The sequence below is a fragment of the Lathyrus oleraceus genome, chromosome 3 (assembly GCF_024323335.1).
Source record: "Lathyrus oleraceus cultivar Zhongwan6 chromosome 3, CAAS_Psat_ZW6_1.0, whole genome shotgun sequence".
Lineage (NCBI taxonomy): Eukaryota > Viridiplantae > Streptophyta > Magnoliopsida > Fabales > Fabaceae > Lathyrus > Lathyrus oleraceus.
In genome coordinates this window covers 309,322,294-309,349,826 of record NC_066581.1, presented here as the reverse complement: position 1 = coordinate 309,349,826, position 27,533 = coordinate 309,322,294, and the positions used below count along the sequence as shown (strand labels likewise).

At 35.0% G+C, this 27,533-nt stretch overlaps 2 protein-coding genes across 2 annotated transcripts; both read left to right on the top strand.

The window, feature by feature from the left end:
* The first annotated feature begins 7,080 nt into the window (after nt 1–7,080).
* Nucleotides 7,081–7,479, top strand: LOC127131021 (uncharacterized). The gene has a single exon (XM_051059965.1). The coding sequence runs from the start codon at nt 7,081–7,083 to the stop codon at nt 7,477–7,479; it is 399 nt and encodes a 132-aa protein (XP_050915922.1).
* Nucleotides 7,480–9,316: 1,837 nt separating this feature from the next.
* On the top strand, nt 9,317–14,597 carry LOC127127328 (uncharacterized). Its single transcript, XM_051056483.1, has 9 exons — nt 9,317–9,561; nt 9,662–9,724; nt 9,858–9,913; nt 10,538–10,631; nt 10,774–10,834; nt 12,748–12,829; nt 13,850–13,905; nt 14,123–14,186; nt 14,296–14,597. Exons 1-9 carry the CDS (start codon nt 9,424–9,426, stop codon nt 14,357–14,359), a joined length of 678 nt encoding a protein of 225 aa, XP_050912440.1. The 5' UTR covers nt 9,317–9,423; the 3' UTR covers nt 14,360–14,597.
* The last annotated feature ends 12,936 nt before the right edge of the window (nt 14,598–27,533 follow it).

The window sequence follows — 27,533 nt, the reverse complement described above, 5'->3', positions numbered from 1 at the left end:
ATAAATATTTAAGTTATGTACGCCCGGGAAATGAGTTGTTGAAGAAAAATCCAGGAGTATTTGAAGGTAGAGAAAAACAAGAAAGGGGGGTGAATTGTTTTCCCTGAAACTAAAAACTTTTAGCAACGCTACACACACAAAGGTAATAACAAACAACACATAAGTTTATCCTGGTTCGCTTGAAAATCAAAGCTACTCCAGTCCACCCGACCAAGGTGATTTAGCCTTCAATAAGGACTTAATCCAATAATCTAGAAAGATTACAGCAATCGTCTAAGAGTTCAATAGTCTCTTAGCCCTCTCAAATCTACAGACTTCACAAGTCACTTGAGAAATTACAACAACTATTGAGAATTACAATAATGTGTTTGGTGCTTCTAGATAAGCAAGATGAACACAATTAAAACAGATGATCAATGATCACACTATGAGCAACAACTTGTGTGTGATAACAAAATTATACAATGACAAGAATTTAGTGTATGATTCAAGGTGTATAGTAGAATTCTTGTGTGGTAGCTTCATCTTTTAGTATGATGATAGTGAGGCCTTTATATAGTGCTTGGAGATGATACCGTTGGAGAGAATATTGATGGTGATATCTTGCCAATAATGGGACTTCATGACATTAATTTTATTATCCTTTCCAAAGCAGTCTTAGAGTGTAGTCAATACTATCCATATAGAGATTCATACCATACTTTAGAATACTTCCTTATTAAGTTTCTGATTTTGATTAGTCAAATGATTTGTTGGGCGTGAATCAGAGTGAGCGGAGATCAAAGTCTTTAAGAGGCACTTGTATTCTTCAGATAATTATTTGTGAGTAATCTTCAGAGTCAGCTTGTCTGATCTTCAGATAGAGTGTCTTCTGATGTAAGATTTTCAGAGTCTTCAGATGTAGATGTAGAGTCTTTAGAGTCTTCAGATGAACTTCAATGACAGATTTTGTATGTTATTCTATCAGAAGCCTTTAGGTTTGGAGTCATATATGATTTCTTCATTTTTGGATTAGCTGTTCTGGACTTTGTTTGATGTCGGATATTGTTTCATCATATTCAGTTTACCTTAGAGTCCTGCACACTTAGAGAATTTTATTAGGGTACCAAATTGTTTCATTCTTTGTTATCATCAAAACTTAGAGATATATTGCAGAACCAAAATCTTGTTCTAACAGTATTGCTCAAGTGTCTTGGAAATACAAAAGCTTACTTGGAAATACCTGAGGTACACAGTGGAACCTGTGGGGCACACTAAACAGGCCATAAGATGAAATGGCTATTATTTCGACAAGGTGTTTATTTTCCAAGTATGACAAAAGATTGTATTGAGTTCGCCAAAGGGTGCCAAGAATGTTAGATGCATGCAAGCGTCCAACATGTACCAGCAAGCGAGTTGCATGTGATTATCAATCCTTAACCCTTTCGAGGTTAGGCATTAGATGTAATTGGTGAGATTCAACTAGCCTCGTCGAAACAACAAAAGTTTATCCTAGTCAGAATAAACTACTTTACAAAATAGGTAGAAGCTATCCCTTTGGTAAAAATGGATCAAGAGGTTGTGATCGAATTCATTCAAAAACACACCGTGTATAGGTTTGGGATTTCTGAAACCATTACTATAGATCAAGGCACAATTTTTGTGGGACAAAAGATGCAAGAATTCACCATTGAAACATGGTTCAAGTTGGTTACTTCCACACCTTACTACGCCCAAGCAAATGGCCAAGTCGAGGCAGCCAAGAAAGTGATAATTGGTTTAATCAAAAATCACATTGCTAAGAAACCTAAGAATTGGCACAAAACGTTAGACCAAATTTTATGGCCTTGTCGAGCATCCCCAAAAGAGGCAACGAATTTGACGCCTTTCCGTTTGACATTTGGGCACAATGTTGTGTTGCCAGTAGAGATTTGTTTACAATAAGTCAGGGTGTAATGGAAGAATGACATCTAGTCGAAACATTATTGGAAATTGATGTTTGACCAACTGACTGATTTAGACGAGGAAAGGTTGGCCGCAATAGACGTATTGATATGAAAAAAGACCCGTGTAGCCAAAGTATACAATAAAAGGATTAAAATGAAAACCTTTGCAATAAATGATTATGTTTGGAAGGTAATTTTACCTATGGATAAAAGAGATCAAACTTTAGGAAAATGGTCACCAAAGTGGGAAGGGCCATTTCAAATAATCCCAATGTTTACGAACAATGCCTACGAAAATCAGGAGCTAGGTATTGATCGAAGGATCTTAAGGGTAAATGAGAAATATTTGAAAAAACATAAACCTATGCTACAAGATATTCAAATTCAAACATAGTGAAAATATTCATTCATTGTTTAAAGCCAAGATGGCATACAAAATGGCCCGTCAACCTTACAATTGCATCAACAAAAGAAAAAATCAAGCAGGAAACATAGACTTAAAGTCCTCGAAAAGGGTCTTCTCATGACCGATTCTACAGTTAAGAAGGCTTTTCTTCTCCCGTAGTTGGTTAATCCTGGCTTTAATTTCAAGGGCCTTTTCACCATGTGAAATCCCTTTCAGAACTTCTCAGTCGACGTCATCTTGAGTAGGAAGAGGTTCAGCTGTATCCAAAGAGGCTTTTTGTGCTTCCACCTTAACAATCTTCTTATTAAGTTCAACTATTTGATCTTGATAATCCGATATTTTCTTATCGAAGACTTGTTGTTTGCTGAGATGTTCTTGTTTCTTGGCCTCGAAGTCACTAAGTTTTTTCTCACAGTCTTCACTAAAATCCGACTCGAGCCTCATCTCGTTGATCTTCGTTTTAATCTGGAAATAAATGTTCCGACGAAGAGAAAGATCCTTGATTAGTTGGGTGAAGAAAGCTTCGAACTCAATCAAATATTTGGCATCCGGGGCAGGAGGCTCATGAAGGGCAAGTTCGTCGAGCAGTTTAAAGATGTAGTGCGCCAAGCCTTCTTCTTCGATGATAATTAAAACTTCACGCTCAAACAAATAATCTTTTAACTATTGAAGTTTGAGAGTAGTGGTGGCATCCATCCCTGAATTAGGTACGACAGTCGAAGAGGAAGGTTAAGCCCCAATCAATATTTGACGAAGTTGCAGCAGCTTCCTTAAGGACTCTGCCGATTTTTTTTTGCTTCATGGACAAAACTTCTTCCGGAGTCAAAGTGCTGATAGAAGTGCCTTTTCCAGTAGCAATCGAAGGGGCCTGAGTTTGCTGAGTAATAAGATTTTGTTGAGCCTCAGTCGACACGCTCCGAAACTCGTCTTGTTTTTTAGGACTCAAGATAGTTTCAGCTGTTTGACTTTCGACCCTCACGTCGACTGTGGGCTCAACAGGAATTGAATCGGCCATACGTTCCTATAACAAAGAAGTCAGGATCCACGTCAGATAATAGTTCATGAGTTGTTAAAACAAAGGGAGGAAAATACCTGAGAAGCCACGTGTTGCAGGGAAGCGAGAGTATTTCTTTCTTGACCATGAGGTGCAAAAACCTCAGTAAGATCATCTGGAACAGAGGTATTCGCAGTCGATTGAGCGATTCTTGAAGGGGGGTTCTTGGCATGGACTTTCTTTTTTCGGGCCAGAGTAGGTGGAGTAGCCGGTGACACCTTTGATGTTGGTAAGATGTGTGAAAGCACACTACCATCAGAGTCTTCACTGTCGACCGAAGGCACCTCTTTAGGAACCTAAGTCTCAAGATAAGTGAGAGGGTGAATAAATTTAAAAAAAAAAACCTCATGAAACGCTTACACGAAATACCTTCGATTTCGGAGTCGATGGCGCCTTTTGTCTTTTGGAAGGTTTTCTAGGGAAACATTGACGTTGGTAAGCATCAATCATATGTTGAAGAAAAAGAGCACTAGGAAAACATTGACGTTGGTAGTCGGACCATAATTCGTCGAAGTCTTTTGGTTGTAAAAAAGGATTGCTGGAATTTGAAAACCAGTAGTTCGAGGCGTTGAGTAAACTTGTGGAATCTTAGGCAAGCTTTATGATCGTCAGTGTTTATTGGTCGACCAACTCATACGATGTTAGTCGAATATGACACCAAAGATTTCGGTAACATCTGGCTAAGGCCAAATTGGCGAGCCATCAAGTTGGGTTGGTAGCTCATGAAACTGTATCCCTTCGACCCCACTTCTATCCTGAAGGACAATAGTGTAGGAGTCAAAAACGCCCTTCACACAACACTCGACTCTGCTGCAGCTTGAGGAGAATCACTTGGGAAAGGATTCTTAAACCATTTCGGGCCAAAGCTTTGATCCACAAATGAAGCCATACCTATGACAAAGGAGTCGGCCTCGATAAACATGTTGAGGCACTCCATAAAAAGGTGTTTGTTGGGAGCTTCCTGGCATGTCATCAAGGCGAGTCTTGCACCTTCGACCGGTCGATCCTCATTCAAACACATTATGCGCTCTGACACCAGATAACCCAAATGGTATTCGAATGTGGCGTTCAAACAGTGTTACAACATCCACATAGGACTTGACAAGTTCAGGGCCTTGGAAGTAGAACGAAGGTATTTCAATGTTTAGGTTGCGAGCCCTAGAGAGTGGTACAAGGAAGCTAGCAAAAGCTTACCTAAAGAAACTTATCGACCTTCATGGATTTGGATCGCTAGGCTTATGTAACTCTTGGCTATTTGTAAAGAGCCATGATAGAAGACATAGTATGAAAGCCAAAGTGTTAGAAAAGCAATATGCTCTTCATTAGAGACTTTGACATAATCTTTATTATGGTGGTCTTCGATATAGTTTTGAAGGCTGGTGCGAATGAACGAAAAGGTGGCTTCTGTCGGAAGCGTAGGGTCGAAAGTTTCACCCAATGGCGATAAGCCTGTGATAGTCGCCACATTAAAGAGAGTTGGCATCAACATGCCATAGGGAAGCTGGAAGGTATTGGTTGAACCCTCTTAGAAATACATCGAAGCCAACAACATGAAAAGGTTGATTCGATGAGCATTCCTTAAAATCTGGATAACATCGAAGATTACCACGCTTCTCCATTGGTCTTGTCATTTTCATTTAACCTTGTTAAGCCAAGCTACGCACTCCTTATTGCCTGGAGTAGGCATCGACCTGAAGACTTTAGCCTTTGGGTTCATGAACTTGATATCGATGGTACCGTCCTTTTCAAAAGCTGGAGGGAGAGTAGGAGTGTAACTAGGAAAATGGGATTGAACAGTTTTTGGTTGAGTTTTGGTGTCTGGGTAAGGCCCATGGAATGCAACAAGTTTACCAGCAACGACAAATGGAATGAGCATTTGGCATTGCCAGATTTTAACCACAACTTCATCAGTAGAAGTGGGTTGAGGAATATGTTTCATGATGTCTATTTCAGTAAGTTGAAATGCAACATGATTGTTGCCAGTGTTGAGGGTTGTTACGCTCTTGGTGTGAGCAGATGAAGCCATTGCAGTGAAAGAAGAAGAAAAAACTAGTAAGAATAATATCATTGTGAAAGATTGCAGAGAAAATACGCAGATGAAGAAGCAGGAAGAAAATGTTGAATGTGAAAAATGGTATTTATAGGCAAACCAAATGGCAACCAAGGGCCAGTCAATTGATGGCAGCTATCCGACTAAGTGGTAGTGAAAAGTTAGTAGCGTTAGTTGAAAGCCCACGACCTAGGAAGTAGCTTCTAATGATGACAGTTTTATGGGAAATCATGGCGCAGGAAAAATCATCATTTTGCAGAGCATCATTAATGATTAGACATCCAACCGAAATTTGGAAAGTCAAAAATCCAAGTTTCTTGGTCAAAGCGTCTCAGTCAAAACTGACCTTTTAGGGGGGCAATTTGTTAGCTGGAAAATTTCGATCCCGACGAAGGACAAAATCAGGACGACAGAAAGGAGGCTGAAAGCGAATTTGACGGAGGGAAAAATCAGGAAAGCTATGTCGACGAAAGGGGTGATCCTGTCAAAGTCGAAGTCAAGCGTACCATGATGGAAACCGATCGTGGGGAAGCAGAACGTGAGAAGTTACTAGAGACATGTGTGATAGGCTCCGACACGTGGCGCATCATAAATGGATCATAACCTTCTAGAAGTTATTTTTTATTACTATTTAAGTAGATGTGATTTTCATTTCTAAAGGGTGGCATTTATAACATTGCAATAGGAAAAACACTTGAAGTATCAAGCGTCTGAGAGAAATGAGTTAACTTCCTGCAAAATGTACATCTGCTTCCACATTTATTTTCAAACCATTTAACTTGTCAAGTTATTTTCATTTGCTTTGTTCATTTACATATTTATTTTGCCTTTGCCCTTTTTTACTTTTACTGTATTTTTCTATTTGCAAACATTTTACCTATTGTTCTAGTGTTCCAAACATTGTACCAACAAACACACCATATACTTAACACATATTAGTCTAGGACTTTGTAGCCGGCCCTACAAGTAAACCTCGATAGGAAGGCTAAAGATTGTTGTGTTAACAAATTCCTATGGTGTGGAAAAATACCCTATAGAAAATCAAAAATTCCCTTTAGATTCCAGATATGCATATCCAGATGCACCATGCACCAATGTTATGGCGCATCAAATGAGTGTCACCCTAGATTAATACTAAAAAATATTTTATAGATGCATCTCCGAGTATTTTCAATAAATATATATTCATAGTTGATCAACCTAGTGGACATTCCAGAGATGCATATTTGGAGGTTTGGGACATAATTTTGAAATTTTTATGACCTTTGCATGTATGATGCTTCCGGAGAAACACTGAACTTTATGATCACACAACCATACTTGTTTTCCACTCCAAACCCTTACCAAAAATTGTTCCACTCTCAATCCATATTTTCACTCTAAATCTTTAATCTTGTTTTTCATCACAACAAAGGAAGTAAAAGAAGTTGGAATTTCAAGTAAAGATCATTTATTTCAAGCCTCATTGCTCACATTAATCTTATTTTCAGTATGAAAAATATGCACGTATTTTGGTGATATATTTCTGAATGAGTATGAACTCATCCAAAAATGCATTTTCGATATCTATCTGTTATCATTCTTTTAGCTCTGTTTACAACATTAGCATTTATTCAGTGTTTTATTGTAATTGTTTTCATTAGATATGGTGCACCCCAATGTTTTCTCCAAACATGTTGTGTCTCCAGATGCCAAAGGTGTTGTTGTGAAGGCAGTAGATGTTGGCAACCAATTTCAAAATGAGGAAGAGTTTGAATTTCGTGATCACGTGCTTCAACGGATTCATACGGAGGCCTCAAAACTAAGATTTAGTATGGTAATCAGAAGATCCGATAATGGTTCAGATAGAAGATGTGCATTTGTGACAATGACATACGAAAGAAGTGGGAAATATATACCTAATCTTTGGAATTTTAAACCAGATGACATCGATTCAAGAAAATGTGAGTGTACCATTAAGTTGCATGGTTATATGTTGTCAAATAAGAAATGGAGATTTAATGTCATATGTGGTTTACATAACCATGACTTGTTGAAAAGTTAGTCAGCCATCCAATTGCATGTCACTTCATGCCGAAAGAGAAGGAATGTGTTGCATACATGACATTGAATTTGATTCAACTGAAAATATACTTGCAACTTTGAAATGTAAAAGACCCAAAAATATCTCAAATATCAAGCAAGTGTACAATATTCAGTACCAAATTAACAAGGCGCCGATGGGGGGGGGGGGGGATAGAACTAAAATGCAACAACTCTTGAAACTATTGGATGATAACAATTATGTGTCTAGGTACCGAACATACGAGGATGAAGTAACCATTAGAGATATATTTTGGACTTATCTTGATTCCATCAAGTTGTTCAACACGTTTTCTAATGTGTCCATAATTGATTCGACGTACAATTATGAGTCTATTGTTCCTTGCTTTAGTGGACCGATACCATACGCAAGATGGATGTGCTTCCCTGAAATGGGTCACCTCATAGCATGCACGTATGATATAATATGTATTGATCTTGCACGATACAGTTTTTCGAAAACTTTTTTCCCACTACGCATCGCCCATCTCAAAATCCAAATGAACATGTATTGTGTATTGAGCGACTTTCAAAATCACGACATTTTGTTCAAGTTTACTTGAAACCGGGATGCCCTATACCACTTACATCACCAGAGTGGGAAGCTCATTCAACAATAAAAGCTAAGATTTGACCGAACCATTTTGTGGAAAGGATGTAAGAGTTCGAGAAATTGAGCAACATTGAAAGATAATCAAATGCACAAAAGTCAAAGGGGGTACCACCCATACTTATAGATTTAGATGGCGACAAGTCTTTTGATTCGTTTTAGTTTTTCGTCATCAATTAACTTTATGTAATTGTGTATTAATATTAATAAAGTGTAATATATACAATTTCAAATATTTTAATATATTTTTTGATATCTTCCAAAATATTTGCTCATTTTCCAAACAAAACACATATGTTATGTTTTCTGTATGGTTCAGAAGAGGTTCCGAAGATGTATCTCTAGAATAAGATAACAAGAAGGTACCATAATTGTATCTCCAAAACCAACATTGATACATGATAAATTTTTCGAGGTCAACATTTATATGCAACTTCTATAAATTTAGGGGCTCTTGTTTTTTATTTCATACAAACGGAAAATGTCATCATGGTATGTCGAAAAATGTCTCCTTCTCCGATGCAACACCGAGTGAAAGTTTAAGCTCAACTCTTTTGTAGATTTTCAATACGAAGTGCTTAATCTCCTATCTTGCGGAGATAATAAAAAAATCGTGAAGTTCTAGTACTGTTAACTGTCAATTAACAACGAAGACAAGATTAAGTTCAATAACTATCAGCTCAAGATTGATGCAGATGTTAGAGTTAGGTGAAATACATTTTTCCGTTTCGAAACAAAATTTTTGATCAAGATGAAAGTGATGATTTCAAGATCAGTCGAAAATATTGTGAAGATGTTGAAGCATCCACCTGGGTATTGAAATGTAATGTTTGGTTTTATTTTAACATCACCTATGTAATAATTATTTTATGTTATGAATGATAATTTTATTTTATGGAAATACAACTTTCTGGTTTTTTGTTGTTTCTGTTCCTGCTTTAGTATACTATGGAGATGCGTCTACGAACAGTTTCCAGAGATGCATCTCAAGAATAAAAAAATCACACTCCTAAAACGTGAATCAAAATTAACTTATAGTATGCTTGTTTGATGTGCGTCCGAAATTACATCTCCAAAATTTTGGACATTTTATTATTTTCACGTGGTGCACTAATAATATATATGATTCATTAAGAAATTCTCTGAATTTTTTTATAAACAACATTCATGGGCCTCATCTTGGTCCAATTGACCAGCCCAACAAACATAGACGACATCACACTCCAAAACGGTGCAGAATGAACGTTAGTACGACAGAGGAGTCAACAAAGTTCAGTTCGTAGCTATTACCTAGCCATGGCTGCAACCACCATGAAACTGCTTCTCTCGCCACCGTGGCTACTACTTCTGTTAATATCATCACTAATTTCGATCACTCTCGCTTACAAACCCGGCGACACCGTCCCTATGAGCCGCATGGGTCAATACCACTCCGTTCGTCCCCTCAATTTTTCTTTTCGCAATTCTTCATTACTCTACTGTTCCTTTCATTCTCATACGATGCCGTTTCATCTATTTTTCTTTCAAATTGCAGTCGAGAACCGTGTGGCAGGACCTCATTGGCCGCCATTGCCCCATCTTCGCAGTGAATCGTGAGGTTCGCGTGTTCTAGTTTTGTAAAATTAGGGTTTTGTTTTTGTTTTTTTGTTTTTTTATCTAATTTTTATTTATGCTTGATGTATGGTTATTGCGATTTGTAATTAGTTTTTTTATGTCAATTGGATTTTCAGGTTTTGGTTCCCTTACCCAAGCCAACGGGTTACACTGGGGCTGATCCTTATAAAATGTGAGAAATTTGCTTCTGTATACTGCGTTTCAATACAGTGTTTGAATTTGCGTGATCTGTAGTAAGTTTTCCTTTAGTTAAATAGATTTTTTAGTTCAAAATGCACTAGGCAAGAAGTAGTAGTTTGAGAGAGAAAAAAAGGCATTTCATTCAGATGCATCAACTTGAGATGTTGGTTAAAGATTCTATGGAGAAAATGTGTATCAAATCAAAAAGACGGGTGATCTTTAGCTGGTGTTATAGGTTGCATATGGCAGATCATGCTAGAAAGCCGAAGTTTTATCATTTTAAGTCGACATTTCCACCATAAAACGGCATGGTGCTGTCATCCTTCACATATTGGACAACACTGTTTTTAGCTAGATTGATCAAGTGCTTTGCTAGTAATAGATATTGATTTATTTTGTAGTGTGCATTTTGTGAGAAAGAAGTGTCGGTAAAAATAGAATGCTTGTAGTAGGAAATTAAAGGAATAACCGATGATAGAAATTCTGTGCAGTTGTTCCAGTTATGCAATATGGGGGAGAGTTTTGTCGTTTTATGATTTTTACAGGACTTCCTTGAGCCCCTCTAAATTGAAGAAGAAATTTTGGTTATAATTTTTATTTTAAAATTTATATGCAGATCATTTCAAGTTGGAAGGGAGAAATTTTATATCCCATGGCTTTTAGTGGTTAATCGGAAAAGTACAGAGGTTCCAATGATTGATATAGAACTGGTAATGATGTGTTTAAGATAGATCATCTTCATCAAGTTGTGCAATTTAGCCAATTATTGTGCTGGATTATATGAGTTTGTGGATGCAAACAATAAAACAGAGACACTAGGAAATTTTTTATTGGAATTTTATTTTTGTGCAGAAATATTCAGGAAGTGACTTTCTTGGTGTTACTGCAAAAGTTGTGGATATGCCACATCACTGTACGTTGTTCTTCTCTAATGCAATTTATAAAAATGCAACTAAGTTCTTTATATACTACTTACTGGTTTCTGACATGCTGCAAGAGTATTATTATTCTTAGCTTTTGCATGTCACTGATGGCCGCTGACCTATGCTTATAGAAGGAGTGGAATAAAATGAAAAGATTGGCCTAGCATTAGAGAAGGCCTGCTAGGCTATTAGTAGGAGGATATAGGGTATGAGCTGAGAGGGGAAGGGATATTACAGGATCAGAGGAAGAATAGGAGGCCCTTAGCTGGAAAATGGGTTCGGACAGTGTTTGCGGCATGAAGTTCTGTTTTCTTCTGTTCCTTTGTTTTGTTGGTGTTCATGCTTTGATATTTCTTTTTTGGGGTTAATATCTATTTTGCTAATCTCGGGTAGCAGTGCGGACTGTAGAGCGCCAGACCCAGAAACCCGTATCATAGTGGTATAGAAGGATATCTGCTATTGCAAAGAATAAAAACAATATGCAAACTAAACATAAATTCTAACAGGATACATAAATACCAAAATATAAGGGGTAATCTTACATGATAATCAGAGTCATCTTTGGCCATTTATCGCTATCATTAAATATCAAAACTAATGTAACTTAATTACTAATTAAGGTTCTAAAAGTAAACAAAATGGCAAATGAACAGGGAGGGAGGCCTTTAGCTGTAAAACGGGTTCGGACAGTGTTTGCAGCATGAAGTCCTGTTTTTTTCTGTTCCTTTGTTTTGTTGGTGTACATGCTTTGATGTCTCTTTTTTGGGTTAATATCTATGTTGTTAATCTCGAATAGCGGCGCGGACTGCAGAGTGCCGGACCTCAAAACTGCTGTAGCAGAATAGCGGGATATCTGTCATTGTAAAGACTGAAAACAATATGCAAACTAAACATAATTTCTAATAAAATAGAGCAAAACACAAAAATATGAGAGGTAATCGTACTTAATAATTATAATCAACTCTGGCCATATATCACTATCATTAAAAATTAAAACTCAATGTAACTTAACTACTAATTAAAGTTCTAAAAGTAAACAAAATGACAAATGAATAGAGAAGAGTGGGAAAGGAAACCAACAGAACAGAAGAACAGAGGAAACTAACAAAACAGAGAAGAGCAGTGGGCTTCACACGCAGTAGAATGAGAAACATAGGGATTCACAGTTAGCATGCAGAAGAGGGAGAAACAGAGCTTTGCAGACGAAGGAGAACAGTAGCAAAATAGGTTCGCCCTTGTGAAAAAGAATTAAATAGGTCACTTGAAATAATATGAAATGGCAATATACCCTTAAAAAATAAACACAATGGTTAAGAAAAAGAATATTTGAAAGATTTTGCACCCAAACCCTAAAAGTAGACATCAACATGCGATATTGACACAATATGCAGTTGGAAAGAACACATTTCACCGGCCAAATGTGTCACGGTGGACCTCGCCGTTGCTTCGCAATTGCGCATGGAAGCAGCACAATTAACATCATAGGTTAATGTTCAGTAGAGCATTTCTGGTGTATATAGAACTGAGCTACACTATCTTGAGTAAATATCTGTTAAATTTAGATTCTATATTGAGTGACCTAAGGCTCTCTTGATACGTCATGGAAATGTCAAAATCTGTGCCTGTAAACTGTTTGTGGATCTAAAAGCTTATTTATTTAATGTTCCCAAATTTGTCATGTTCATTTTATCAACATTTTATTTTGCAATGTTCATTTCCTCTAAATTTGTGTTTATTTAATGAAAATTACAAATAAGTTGATACCTTACACTTTGATAAATGCCAATATACCATTAGTCTTTTACATTTAAGAGAAACATTAGACATTATTTACTTAAGCTACGCTATTATAACAGATTTTTTTGGCTTTTACTGTGCTAAAACATTTGTGTTGAATTTACAGATGTTGAAATTCATCCTGAGATCGGTAAACACTTCTGGGATGCTCAGCATTGGCCAAAGCATATACTTGCCCGATACACATGGTTGGTGTTTTTTGATTTGCAGCTCTCTCTTTACATTTATATATCTGTCATTTGGTTGGTGGGTTTACAATGCTAGAACTTTTAATTCTTTTTGCAATCTTGTTTTGCCAGTAGTGTTATTCAACTGAATTTTTATTTGAGCTGTGTTACAGTAGTATATGATTGGAATGTACAATGGATATGTGAATATGCAAGGCAAGATATGATCAGGATTTACGAGTGGAACTGTGGAAGTATTAGAGAAAAAAGTTGGGTAGGATTGTGTAAAAGATGGTAGTTTCCTTAGATGGTTTGGGAGTATGTGGAGAAGACTTATCATTGAGAAGGGTGGAATAGATGAAATGTGTTTCAATAGTTAAATATAAAGAGACCAAAGAAACCTCTATAAGGAAAATCCTTAAAAAATATTAGATTTAATATGGTTTGTCATTAGATGTGATTTATGATTAAAAAATAACAACAGAGTTGTTTTAGTAGACAGATGGGAACCTCTGGGAAAAAGTTTTCATTATTGTTTTTGCTATTGTGATACAGTAGGACATGGGTTGTGGTCAAATCTTAAATAGAATACTAGTCAACATTTCTTTTTTGCCAAACCAGTTAAACATTTTGAACAAATCAAAATAAAATCTCAACTTTTTTTTAAATAACTTAGCAAACATGTTGCAGATTAAGGGTTGATTCTTGTGGCAGTTACTGTCACTATACGAAAGTCTTTTTTGATTAATTTGCAGTGCACAGATTGGTGATACTGTCATGCATTTATTTACATGTAGGCCTTAAATGCTTCTAAATCTTCAACCAACACTTTTCCTAAAGACCTCAATAACATTCTCCATTCCTAAAATTCGAGTGCTTTTTAAGCATCAGAATGATACACTGTACTCTCAGTGATAGATGCATGAACTGTCTGTATTTATTAGCATTTGAACTTTGAATGGTACACTGTACTCTCATTTAAGCCTTGTATATTATAGCTTGTAGAAAAAATTTCTGAGTATGCATTCTGAAATATTTCAGGAAGGAACATTCCGAGATAGATGTAACTTCCGGATTTTTTGTTCTGTTTGGTTCAGGTAAATACATATCATTCTTACTTTTATTAATATATTCATAAAGATGGGGTGTCTTGTTAGCTTTCATTTTGTTCTTGCAATATTTTCTTACTGTCTTACCAGTCATGGACAATGAGTGTATTTTGGTAACTCATCTTTGTTCTAAGTTGCATTTTGCCTAAAGAAAACATTTTTGTTGCTATTGTTTATAATATTAATGTCCAATGGATATGTCCAGGGCTCTTGCTGTCTTTCATCCTCTCAATCTACACATTGCAATCTTCACGTGAAAAATTGGAAAGGTATTTTATTCTTTTTTTTTTGAGCAAGATATTTTTTCTTTGGTCAAGGTTGTAGAAAACAATGTGTTTGCCTGTTCACAAGCATAATTTCTTGGTCTTGAAATTCCAGATTTGTAAGGGAAACGGTTGCAGAAAGCAGCATCCCTGTTGGAGAGATAGCAAAAGTTGAATGATGCATCTCTAATGTCATTAATACAATAAATACATTGTAATGTTGTATTAATGAAATTAACAAGGTCAGTTTGGAGATGGAGAGTTGTTCTTTGGATACACAGCTATGAACCACTCATTTCTTTTCTTGATGGGGGTGAGTATGAAATGGATTAGATTAATTTTATCAATGACAAAAGCTGTGGAGTAAAGAACAGAAAAATGTTGATATTGCATGAATATATTACATTTCATATTGAAGGCTGGATTTGTATCACTATGATGTAGATTAAAATGCTTAAAAAGCTATATATTATACACAAACAAATCAAAATGTAGCATAGCGGTCAAAGATTAAACTCCTTCATCATTACTGAATTTTGCTAGTCTTGAGATGGTTACTATCTTCTCCTGTGGACTGTTGGCCTAAGTGATTCACTGCAAATCAATATTAAAATTTATCATTTTAATAGCAAGAGCCCAGACTCAGCCTCTTGCTAGTTGCTAATTAGCAAAAATAAAAGTATATGATAGATATTTCATCACTCAACATTAACCAATCAAGATTTGACATTTCATTGATGGAAGATTTTTATATTGGATAAACACTTGAAATACCATACTTCATTGGTTAAGTAAGGACTAATCTTCAACACATGAAACCAAGTGATATTGATTGGTATTTTAATATTGTTGCTCATGATATAGTTCAATCATGTAAATGTGTCAGAGCCCTATATCAACAAATGATTATTAAAACAGCAGCAATGGGGGAAGCAGGGGAAGCATATTGACAAAATTCCTATTGCTCTAGCATTATCTCAATTTTTTTACATTCTTTTGACTTTTGAGAATGTATATGATGTCATGATGATCGTATGGTCTAATGTGGGGTTTAGATAGTCTCCACACTCTGTCGTCTATGTATTTACCGTAAAAAGATGTGTTTAATGGTGATACTATGATAGGATAAAAAAGTTTTACACTGTCATCCAATAGAAATATATCATTTTATTATATCATACAAGTAGTTTAAAATTTTCATTCTGATTTGATTTGATGGAATACATGATCGTCATTGGTTGATACTGTAAAATAAATTTATACTGTTAATGCATCATCCATTTTCTCTAAAAAATAATACTCATACTTAAAAATTTCAAAGAAAATCGGAATTGGACTGAACCGGTGTACTTGTAGATTCAATTCAAGATCTTAAAGTTTTAGCCGAGGTTAGATCGTTTTCAATATGTAAAATAAAAATAAATACAAATTAAACAAATATTAATAGTTTCGTACAAAAAGAAAGTCATAACTTCATAAGATAGTTTCATACAAAAAGAAAGTCATAGCTTCAAGAATTCAAATCAAATTACAGTTCAAAATAACATAATATCTATTAAAATCATAGACACTTGTGTGTCTAATAAAACATAGAAAATGAATAGTTGATGTAAATTATGAATCACTATTAGATTACCTATGATATTAGAATGGACAAAATCTTCCCCATTTGAACCACCGTTATCTCCAACACAATAATCTCCTCCAACTGAATCTCCATAGTGCCAAATTCTACATCACCTAAATTAAATAAATAAAAAGTTGAAAATAAATTTGATTGTTTCATATTTCAATCATACTAAAGATCAATCTTTTGTTGTTTTAAAGACTCGTCAACAATTGAAATTGCATTATCATGATAAAGAAAATTTTCAATTTTATTAATATCAAATTTGAGAGGTGATTTTTCTCCGGCCACCCAAAAATCGATTATAGCAGTAGACAAATAATCAATGGGACTATCTAGTCTTAATGATTTCTCTGTATGGCTCATCGTCCGGTTTCCTTTTCCTAAATATTTACTTGATTGCATTCTTCATCTTTTGCATGCCCTCATAAACGTAATTCATAGAGAGTTGTTCATCACTATCTACAATTCTTAGTAGTTTTATGCTGTGAGTCATTAGTTTTTCAATCATAAAATAACCATTCTAAATCTTAGAATCCAAAATAATAACACTAACATTTTTTTCATGCTACAGACTTTGCTAACTTAAGGGTGGCGAAGCATCTGTCCACCACTCGTAAATCATGCTTGTACATAGTTGAATGCATTGTCTTTCACCACATGAACAACATTTTTATGTCCAATCTATTCAATAACTTTAGTGAACATGTTGCACAAAGTGACAACATCTTTCACTATATTTAATGCATCAATAGACTTCACAAATATCATACATTGATGACAATATACTAGAAAATTTATTAAAGTTCTTTGTTTTTGTTCACTTCATCCACCAGCCATTATTGTACTATTTGAATGGATATTTTTCAACTTAAGTAATGAACACTTTCTTTTATAATCTTCTAAGAAGTTAACCCTTCTATTATGAAATGATGGAACATTGAAACATTTTTCAATAGCAGTGCTACATCTTAAAAATATGGCATTTCTTAATGCATTATATATGTTGTTTAGTCACCATGCAAAAATACTTAAATGTGTCGTGTTTGATACACCTTCCGATCAGGGGAGACTCCTAGATCATGAAAGGATTCCAAAAGACGAGGCACTCGTGATGATGGTTGACTATCTGAGGGCTTATCCAGCGGAAGTAGAGGAGAAGTTGGTTAGGACCAGGCAAGCTTATGCTAGGTTTTAATACCTGAAGCATATATATACATATGAGATCCAGAGAGAACATCAGATTTCAGGTGATGATGAGCATGCAAGGCTCCACAAAGTGCACGCTATGAGAGCATGCCTGCTATATTTGGTTGGCACTGCGATTTTTGTAGACAATGGTGCCACTTATACATATATTATCTACCTACGGTACTTTGAGGATTTCGAGCGGATCAATGAGTACAATTAGGGGATCGCTTGTTTGGTCTACCTGTACTTGAAGTTCTCAGATGGCTGTAGGTGGAGGACGAAGCAGGTCACGAGCAACATTCACACTACTGGCGGTAATATTTATTGGTCTTTTAATCTTTATGTGTCATTTTCATTTCATCTTTACAACACCATTACTTATGATTCGTGTGTTCCAAATTTTCAGGCTTGGATCCTTTAGCACTTCCCACGCATCTCCGACTGAGCGAGTGTACCAACTTACACTGAGGATATGCCGCACGCTACCGCTTTTGCGCCACTCAGAGGGAAGCAGACGACTGAGCCATTCATAGTGTATCTTGACCGCTTGATTGCCGAGGACATGCACTTCAACAGCTATGACGATCACAGTGATACGCGATCATTTGACGAGATAGTGTTATACTCTGGATGGTTGGCTTGTGGATCACGTCTCACTGCTCTTCATCTGCCCGAAGGCATCATGCGGCAGATCGACTACATCCAGACCATTCTCAAACACCCTATTGTCTCTGCTCCTTCTGCTTTGACGCGTAGACATATGAATGTTATGCTTGATGATTATGAGAGTCATCTAATATCAGAGGAGGCACAAAGTACCATAACTGTGAGCGATTAAAGCTACGTCGATGGGTATATCGGATGGTTGTTCAGGGCGTCACATCCGTACATGATGCATGTTGCTCCAGGAGATCCTCCGAGACCAGCTCATCAGGAGATACTAAAGGAGGAGCAGGCACAATTAGATCAATGTTGAGGATGTCTTGTCTAGATGTTGTCACATTATGGAGATTGCGCAAGCAGACATTCACAAAGGTATCTTCCTTAATGGGTCTGATGTGAGGCAGGTCCTATATGCCATCTTCACGGAGGCACGAAGGACATTGATGTATCGAAGACATCGCCAAAGTGCGGGAAAATTGATGGTCGAGGAGCCCGAGGAGGCAGAGGAGATGTAGTCTGACATAAGCAGTAGTGCATTAGTATATACTATGAATTGTATTTTATTTTGACATCATGATACTTTATCGTTGTTCTCGACTTTTTCGATATTTATTATTCTTTTATTTATATATGATATTTTTGGATCATTTGGATTTATGTACGTCATTGTCTGTGTATCCATTGCATGATTTAAATATCGTCACATAACATGGTACATAACGCTAATAACTCTTCATCTGAATACACGTAAACAAAAGATAATTTATGATTCATTTTATTCTGATATGTTACAGAGATGTATCTCCGGAATATTTTAAAGTTCAATCAGGATTGAGTGCGTCCGGAGATGTATCTCCGAAATTTAGGAACATTTTAAAATTTCCGCGTAGTGGTTAAAAAATATATATATGATGCACTAAAAAATTCCTTTAAAATATGAAGATTTTATTGCATTGAATGAAATATTAGCATAAAAGACCATCTAACAATGACTATCTTAGCTTTGTGTATTATTTCCTTACTAGACATTACTTCTTAGAGTTTGTTGGAAGCCCAATGTTGTTTTTGGAGAAAAAAACTACCACTTCCAACAATGGATTTGTTTTTCTTTTTTTAGAAATTGTTTGGCAAGATTAAACCAAAATGTCTACTTCTTCATTACTCACACCGTTATATGCATCATTGAGATCCACATTATTATTATTTTCGATACTTTTTAATGCCTGAATCATGACAAACATCATAAATAACTTTCTTACAAATCGTTATATTACCTTTGATTCATGTAAGAAGATGCTTCATTTTAAATATATCCACTACTATAAATTCTAACAAGGAATAAATACAAGTGTATACAATAGTTTTCCTATCCTTTTTCATTGTATAATAGTCCCATGAAGGATTGATTTTCCCACGACATGCAACATTAGATTCCGATTGCGTAGCACTATCATCGGTGGACAAATTTAAATTAGGAGTATTCTCACTTGTTATTTCCCACCATTTAAAAAGTATTTAAAAATTCAAATAAGTAGTATATAATAAAAAACTTGAAATACGTTCACCCATTCACTTATTACAATCAAGTTGGATAAAAAAAACTGGTTTTAATAAATCAACTGTTATAATTATTAATTAATAAAGAGACTAATTAAATACTACTCCGGCCGGATTTATAAGTAAAAAGGACAAGTTTTACGCTTATTAAGAAATATATTTAAGTGCATTTAAGTTTCTTGATTTTATGTGAGAGAGACAACACAATTACTAGTATACCCTCAATTAAATTGTCTTCTAGTAACAATAAAGTAATTAATTGAAGGATACTTTTGGAATAAAGGCATTAAATGCACCTAGATTTGTTGACATTTGCTTATATTTAAGGCCAAAAAAATTAGAAGACTTTTGCTTATAAATAAGGCCGGAGGGAGTATATAACTATTGTTGAGTTTCAATAATAGCATGACACTTACAAGTGAGTAAGTGAGCATTTAATGTGTAAGAAGCGTTTTAATACTTAATAGAAAGAATGGTAATACTCCCTCCGTTCCTTTTTAAGTGTCATTTTTTGACTTTTTACACATATCAAAGAAACTAATCATTATTGTTACTTTTCAAACAATAATTGTTCTTTTACCTATAATACCCTTAATTATTTATTACATTCACTTTATTTTTTCTCTCTCTGCAATCATTATATAGGGGTAATTTTGACAAAATTGCAATTAATACTACCTTGAACTTTGCAAGTGACAATTAAAAAGAAACAAATTTTTTGCAAGAAAGTGACACTTATAAAGGAACGGAGGGAGTATTTGGTGAAAGAGTGTGAATTTAAATAGTTGTAAGTAATTAATAAAGAGTTGCAATACTTAGTAGGAAGAATTGTAATACTTGATGAAATAGTGTGTTTTATAAAGGGAAACAACATTGTGAAACAACACAATTTAGTTATAAATAGATTATTTTAAATTTAGAAAAAAAAACATATAATTTGAACTATCCTCTTTAGGGCTAAATTCTAGATTTTTTTTCTTCCCTATATTCGAATTTTCAAATATTTTGTGCAAACTCGAAATAAGCTTAATTATCTTGAGTATTTTTGCGTGTAGACTCTAAGAAAAATTAAAAAGTGCTTAGAATATTATTAGGAAAGTTTTCATATGCACGATTCTAGCCTTGATTCATTTAACTTATAGTCAATTTTTAACAATCTAATAGTATCTCAAATAATGACTATTGAGACTTCAATTTCAAGCATCAAAGTGATGAACCAAGATCTTGTGAAGTTGGACAGATTCAATGGGATAAACTTTACTTACTGGAAAAACAAGATGATTTTTCTTCTGACTTCTTTGAATATCTACTATGTCTTGGATCCTATATTGGCACCGATTCCAAAACCGCAAGACAAGATTCTAAGGAACTCAAGACAAAATGCAAGAAATGAAAAGAGGGTGAACTGTTGTGTCGTGGACACATTCTGAACACACTATCTGACTTCCTCTACATTCTCTACACAAACAACAAATCAGCAAGGGAAATATGGAAGACACTTGAGTTAAAATTTTGTGTTAAGGAGGAAGGTACTACAAAGCTTATGATTTCATAATGTTGGATTCAAAGCCCATACTTGCACAAGTGCACAAATTACAAGTTCTTGTAAATAAACAGAGGGTTGTGGAGATCGATATTCTTGAAGCTTTCTAAGTTAGTGTAATTATTTCAAAATTTCCATCTTCCTGGAAAAGTTATAGGAAGAAATCGATTCACAATTCCAAGGACTTCTCACTGGAGCAAATTCAGAAACATCTTCAAATCAAGGAAGAATGGAAAGGTATGGACAAATCTGAGGCTGCTAGATATTCTAAAGCTAACACAGTGAGCGTAAAAGACAAGAAGAAACAAGATGGTAAGAAAAACTATCTTGGTCCTAATAAGGGTCAAAATAAGTTCAAGAATTCTTGTGATCAAAGGGCCCTAAATGCGGTTGTTACGCGTCTTGAAAACACAGTTATTATGTTCAGGATTGCAAGCACAATAATTCTCAGGACGAGGCTAATGTTTTTCAAGTCAATGATAATATAATTGCTAATGTGAAATAAATCATGGCAGTCAAAGGCAAGGTACAAGGATGATGGTATGACACTTCTGCTACTATCCATGGTTCCTATAAAAACACGACATTCAAAACCTATTCTGAAGTCACCGATGGATAACAAATTCAAATGGGAAATGAAGGAAGTTTGAGGGTTGCTGGAAAGGGAACAATATAACTTAACTTCACTTATGGGAAAAAAGTTACCCTTAATATTGTACTTCATGTTTCAGACATGAGTATGAACCTTGTTAGTGGTGATCTTTTGGGAAAACCTAATATTAAATTAGTGTATGAATCAAACAAGTTAATATTGACCCGTAATGGTGTATTTATGGGAAAGGATTATTCCACAGAGGGAATGGTTAAACTTTGTACTTTTGACAACATTATTATAAAGTTTATATTTCTACTTATATGATCAAATTCATTTCATTATGGCATAAAAGATAAGCTCATATTTGTTATTAGCACCATGAAAATATAAATTAAATATGGTTTAATTTCATGTGATGTTAATAATTTCTAAAAAAATGTGAATATCTGTTAAATCAAAAATTATTAAGAAACCTTTCCACGGTGTAGAGAGAAAATCCAACTTGCTTGATCTTGTGCATTCAGATTTATGTGAATTTAATCACATGTTAACCCACGGAGAAAATAGGTATTTCATTATTTTTATTGATGATTGCTCTAGATTCACATGTATATCTTTTAAAGCAGGAGATTCACACATAAAAGTTTTAAAGCAGAAGTAGAAAATCAATTAAGTAGAAGTATTGAAGTCCTTAGGAGTGATATGGGCGAAAAATATTTTTCTACTGAATTTGATGTATATTGTGAAGAATATGGTATTATACATGAATTTTCTATACCTCGTAAACGGACTAGCTGAAAGAAAGAATATGACACATTAAAAAATGATAAATTCCATGTTAATGCATTCTGAAATTTCATTTAATTTATGGGGTGAAACTTTGTTATTTGCTTGCCAATAATGAATATAATTTCTTTGAAGAAAACCAGTATTTCTCCATATGAGGTATGGAAAGGCAGAGCGCCAAATATCAATTATTTTAGAGTGTGAGGGTGTGTAGCTTATTATAAGAACATAAATCTTAAAAGGACTAAGTTTCCTCATCGAGGGATCAAATGCGCATTTGTAGGCTATGCACCTAACAGTAAAACATATAGACTTTTGAATTTAGAGTCTAATGTAATTATTGAATCTCAGGATGTGAAATTATTTGAGAACCTTATCACGAAGGATAAAGAATATGAGAATAACATAAATGAAGAACCTCGTGAGAAAGGTTCTCTATAAATTGTTGAAACACAATCCTAAAATTCTTCATGGATTATTGAAACATAACCCAAAAATTCTTTACGGATTGGTGAAACACAACCCGAGTTTAAGATAATCAAGAGAGTCTGAAAGACTAAGGATTTAGGAGTGAATGCAATCGATTCTCGACTTATTTCTTTTTATCTAGTAGAACGAAACAATGCAATTTTTCTTCCTAAGATTCCTATTATTCTTCAAGTAGAAGATGATCATAAGACTTATGTGGAAAAAGTAGCTTCAAGGGACTTCTTATTTTGGAAGGATGTTATCCAAGACAAAATGGTTTCAGTAATTTTAAACCATAATTGGGAGCTTGTCGATATACCTAACAGATCAAGACTCATTAGATGCAAGTGGGTGTTTAGAAGGAAGTATCATAGTGATGGTACATTAAACACCTACAAGGATTAGATTAGTAGTAAATGGTTGTAGAGAAAAGTAAGGTGTTGATTATTTAGACACATATGCACCGCTAGCAAGGACAACATCAATTAGAAAACTGTTTGCATTAGCTTCTTTGCATGACCTTATAGTTCATTAAATGGATGTCTAAATGGAATTCCTAAATGGAGATTTTGATGAGGAGATTTGCATGGAACAACAGAAAGGTTACATGCTTCCTAGTAATGAACAAAAAGTGTGCAATCTTGTCAAATCCCCATATGGATTAAAACAAACACTGAAATAATGACATTTTTTTTACTCTGTCATACTTTCAAATGGGTTCGTTCCTAATTCTTATGACAAGTGTTTGCACATAAAGGCGTGTGAGAACATTGTGATATTCCTTTGTCCCTATGATGATGACACGTTGATCATTAGCAACAAAATGAATGGACCTCTAGAAACAAAGAGGTTTCTAACTTTCATGTTAAAAATGAAAGATCTTGGACTAGTTGGAAATATTTTGAGGATCAAAGTAAAGCGAAATAATGGGGGTTATGAACTTAGTCAAACACACTATGTTGAGAAAGTGCTTGATAATTTCAAACACTTGCGTTTTAAGGAAGTGAATACTCCTTTTGATCCTAGTGTCAAACTTCAAAAGAGTGATTGAAGAGATGTGGCTCAATTGGAATATGCAAGTGCAATTGGGTGTACTATGTATTTGATGTAATATACTAGACCCGATATAACATTTGCAGTTAGTAAAATGAGTATATTTGCTTGCATTTCAAATGATGAACATTGGAAGGCCATCACAAGGATTTTAGATTATCTTTTGAAAACCAAAAATCTTGGCCTCAATTGTGGTAGATTTGCTACCATATTAGAAGGATATACCGATGCGAGTTGGATATCGAGTGTTGGAGATCATAAATATACAACTGGATAAATATTTACACTAGATGAGTGTGCAATTTCTTGGAAGGTCAAAAAATAAGCGTGTATGACTCTCTCAATCATGGAATCAGAGTTTGTGGCTCTTGCTTCCGTTGGTAAAGAAGTTTAATGGTTGAGGGACCTTATGTTTTAAGTTCCTTCCTCTAAATACAATATTTCAAAGGTATTGATACATTGCGATAGTTAAGCCACTCTAGCTAGAACATACAACTAAGTGTATAATGGAAAGTCTAATCACATAAGTCTTAGACATCCCTCGTGCAAAATTTGATTAAGGACGGAATAATTTCACTTATATATATATATATATATATATATATATATATATATATATATATATATATATATATATATATATATATATATATATATATATGTTTAAGCTATAATTTAGCTGATCCATTTAATAAATCACTGGCCAAGATTTAGTAAAGACTACCTCGAAGTTATTTTGTCTTTTTCTCCAGAGTTGTTTAATTCTTATGGAAAGAAGATATAATTCTTCTTCATTATCACAATCGTCATTCTCAGATTCACCAACTTCTTCCTCTTCAGCTTGAAAGGCTTTTTTCCTTTCTGGCTTTCTTCTTTTTGATCTAGACTTTAGAGCAACATATTTTCTCTTCTTATGAGGTTCATCTTCTTCTAGATCTATTTCATGACTTCTGAGAGAGATGATAAGTTCTTCAAGACTTATGTTGTTCAGATCCTTGGATAGCTTCAGAGCAGTAACCATAGGTCTCCACTTCTTGGGAAGACTTCTGATTATCTTTTTGACGTGATCTGTTGTAGTATATCATTTTCCCAGAACCTTGAGTCTTGCAACCAAGGTTCTGAACCTTGAGAACATCACTTCAACAACTTCATCATTTTCCATTCTAAAGGCTTCATACTTCTGAATTACGGCCAGAGCCTTAGTCTCTTTAACTTGGTTGTTACCTCCGTGCGTCATTTTCAAGGAGTCAAAAATACTTTGGTTGTTTCCCTATTGGTTATCTTATCGTACTCGTTCTAGCTTTATGGTGATTCTTGAAATCACGCTTCTGATCGTCTCTCATTCTGCTTCTTGAAATGGGAATACCAATTGCAAAGATGGGTAGCTCATAACCATTTGTAACCATATCCCAGAGATCAACATCGTAGCCTAGGAAGAAACTCTCAATTTTGTTCTTCCAATAATCAAATTTTTCTCCATCAAAAACTGGAGGTTTTGCGTTGTAGTTATCTCTTTCATTTGTGTTGGCCATGAAGTTTTTCTCACCCTGGGTCTCTCTACACGGTTAAGTGTTCGATTCAGAAATCAATAACAGGGCCGAAGCTATGATACCAATTGAAGGTAGAGAAAAACAAGAAATGGGGGTTTGAATTGTTTTCACATGAATTAAAAGATTTTTGCAATAACACACACTGAATAGATAATGACGACATAAATGATTTATCCTGGTTCGCTTGAAATTCAAAGCTACTCCAGTTCACCCGACCAAGGTGATTTCTCCTTGAATAAGGACTTAATCCACTAATCTCAATTGATTACAAAGTTCGTCTAAGAGTACAATAACCTCTTAGCCCTCTCAAGTCTACATACCTAAACAAGTCACTTGAGGAATCACAAATAATTACAAGAATTACAAAGTGTTTCACTAGATGCTTCTAGATAAGAAGTATAGACATAATTTAAGAGCAGTGAAAGATAGCCAAACAATATTAAGCAACGACTCTTGTATGGAAAATATTTCTTACAACAATAATGGTGAAGAAAATTTAGAGTATGAGAATGTTGTTGTATCAAAGTTGTGTTTTCAGCAAGTTGTGAGGAGGCCCTTATATAGCACTTGAGATGATACCGTTAGGGGAAATCAATAAAGATTTTGTGCTAGCTATGGGAGTTAAATTTAGTAAATTCCTTGTCCTTTCCATAGAAGACTTTGAGCATAATCAAATGTTCCCTTAAAAGGATTGTACTACACTTTTGAATGCTTCCAGTTTAAGTTTCTGACTAGGTGACATATGATGGCGTGTTTCTGAGCATGTGTCAGAGTGAGGTGAGAATGACCAGAGTCTTTAGAGTTAGAGTCTTCAGATATCTCTTACAGAGTCTTCAGATATCTTTTGCAGAGTCCTCAAATAGAGTTCTTAGAATCAGATCATCAGAGCTTGAACTCCAAAGTCATATTCCTCAGGTGATTACTCCTCAGACGCATTCTGTTCAGAGTCAGGTCTGATTTCTCTTTGTGCTGGGTCAGCGTTTCTGGGCTAATTCAGATGCAAGATATTCGTTTCATTAGAGTCATTTTAACTTAGAATCCTGCACACTTTAAGAAAATTGTTAGGGTACTAAATTATTTCATTCTTTATTATCATCAAAACTTAGAGATATATTGCAGAATCAAAATCTTGTTCTAACATATATGGTTTTTTGTGTGAATATGAGACATCCCCTCTCAACCTCGGGGTTGAAATATTTTTAGTCGTGCTTGGGATTGGATCCTAAACCCTTTGAAAATAGGAACTAATACCGATAGAATTAGGAAGTGGATATTCGTTCCCCTATTCTTAAAGAGAGCATGGTTAACTTCCCTATGACTCCTTCCACATAGTAGTGGATCATGGACATGTCAGTTCTCCATTCTCCCGCTTTAGGCGGGTCATTTCTGAAATAGGAGACATATTTAATAATGGGACGACATATCTAATAAACAAGTTGTTAATCTCGTTAACTAGCGACCAAAAGGGTTTTATGGCGAGACAATGCATCACTCTCGTGGCCTCTCATGGGCCCCTTATAAATATACTAATACAACTGTTGGAACAAAATTGGTTTGTCCCATATCCCTTAGGTTTTGATAATAACAATGTATTTAAAGAACAATTGAGTATACTAATATTTGTTCAAGTGTGCAGGACCATAGACTAAAATTGCATGAATAATCCATGTATTGGTTATGACTATGAACATCTTAAGATAAGCTGAAAGACCAGAATCTGATGGATCTAAAGCTGAAGACCAGACTCTGGAGAAGTAAACTTCTAAAAAAGGTCAACGTCTGAAGAAGTTAGCCTATGGAGACCCGACTTTGAAGAAGTATGCTCCTGATGATCAGAAGTTAAGCCAGTCAAAGCGAAAGGACCATGGTGACTTTGATGGGTCAATGCCAACCTCGAAATCTACTTTGTCACATGAAGATCTAATCTCTTTTTCTTCATAGAGTCAGGTGGGATGCAACTGATAATTCCTCTTACAACAAAGGATTTTCAAACAAGCTTTCAACGTCAGTAACCATTTGAAGATACATCTCGACGTCTCTATTGAAGCTTCTCAAAGACTCTATTATGCTAGATCTTCAGCGACTCCTTTCCTTCTCTATTTAAGGAGCTGGAGACTTGAAGAAATATACATCTATTGACACTAAAAAATAAGTTACTATGTCAAAATAAAAGCACACGCTAAACTTAGGATTTCTTATCCTTGTATATCTAGAAATCCCTAAGTCTTAAAAGAGTCTATTTGCATTGTATTATTTCTACACCTCTGGTTGTATATCAAGTGTATTATCCCAAACAATCATTTTTCTGTTAGGTAGATTG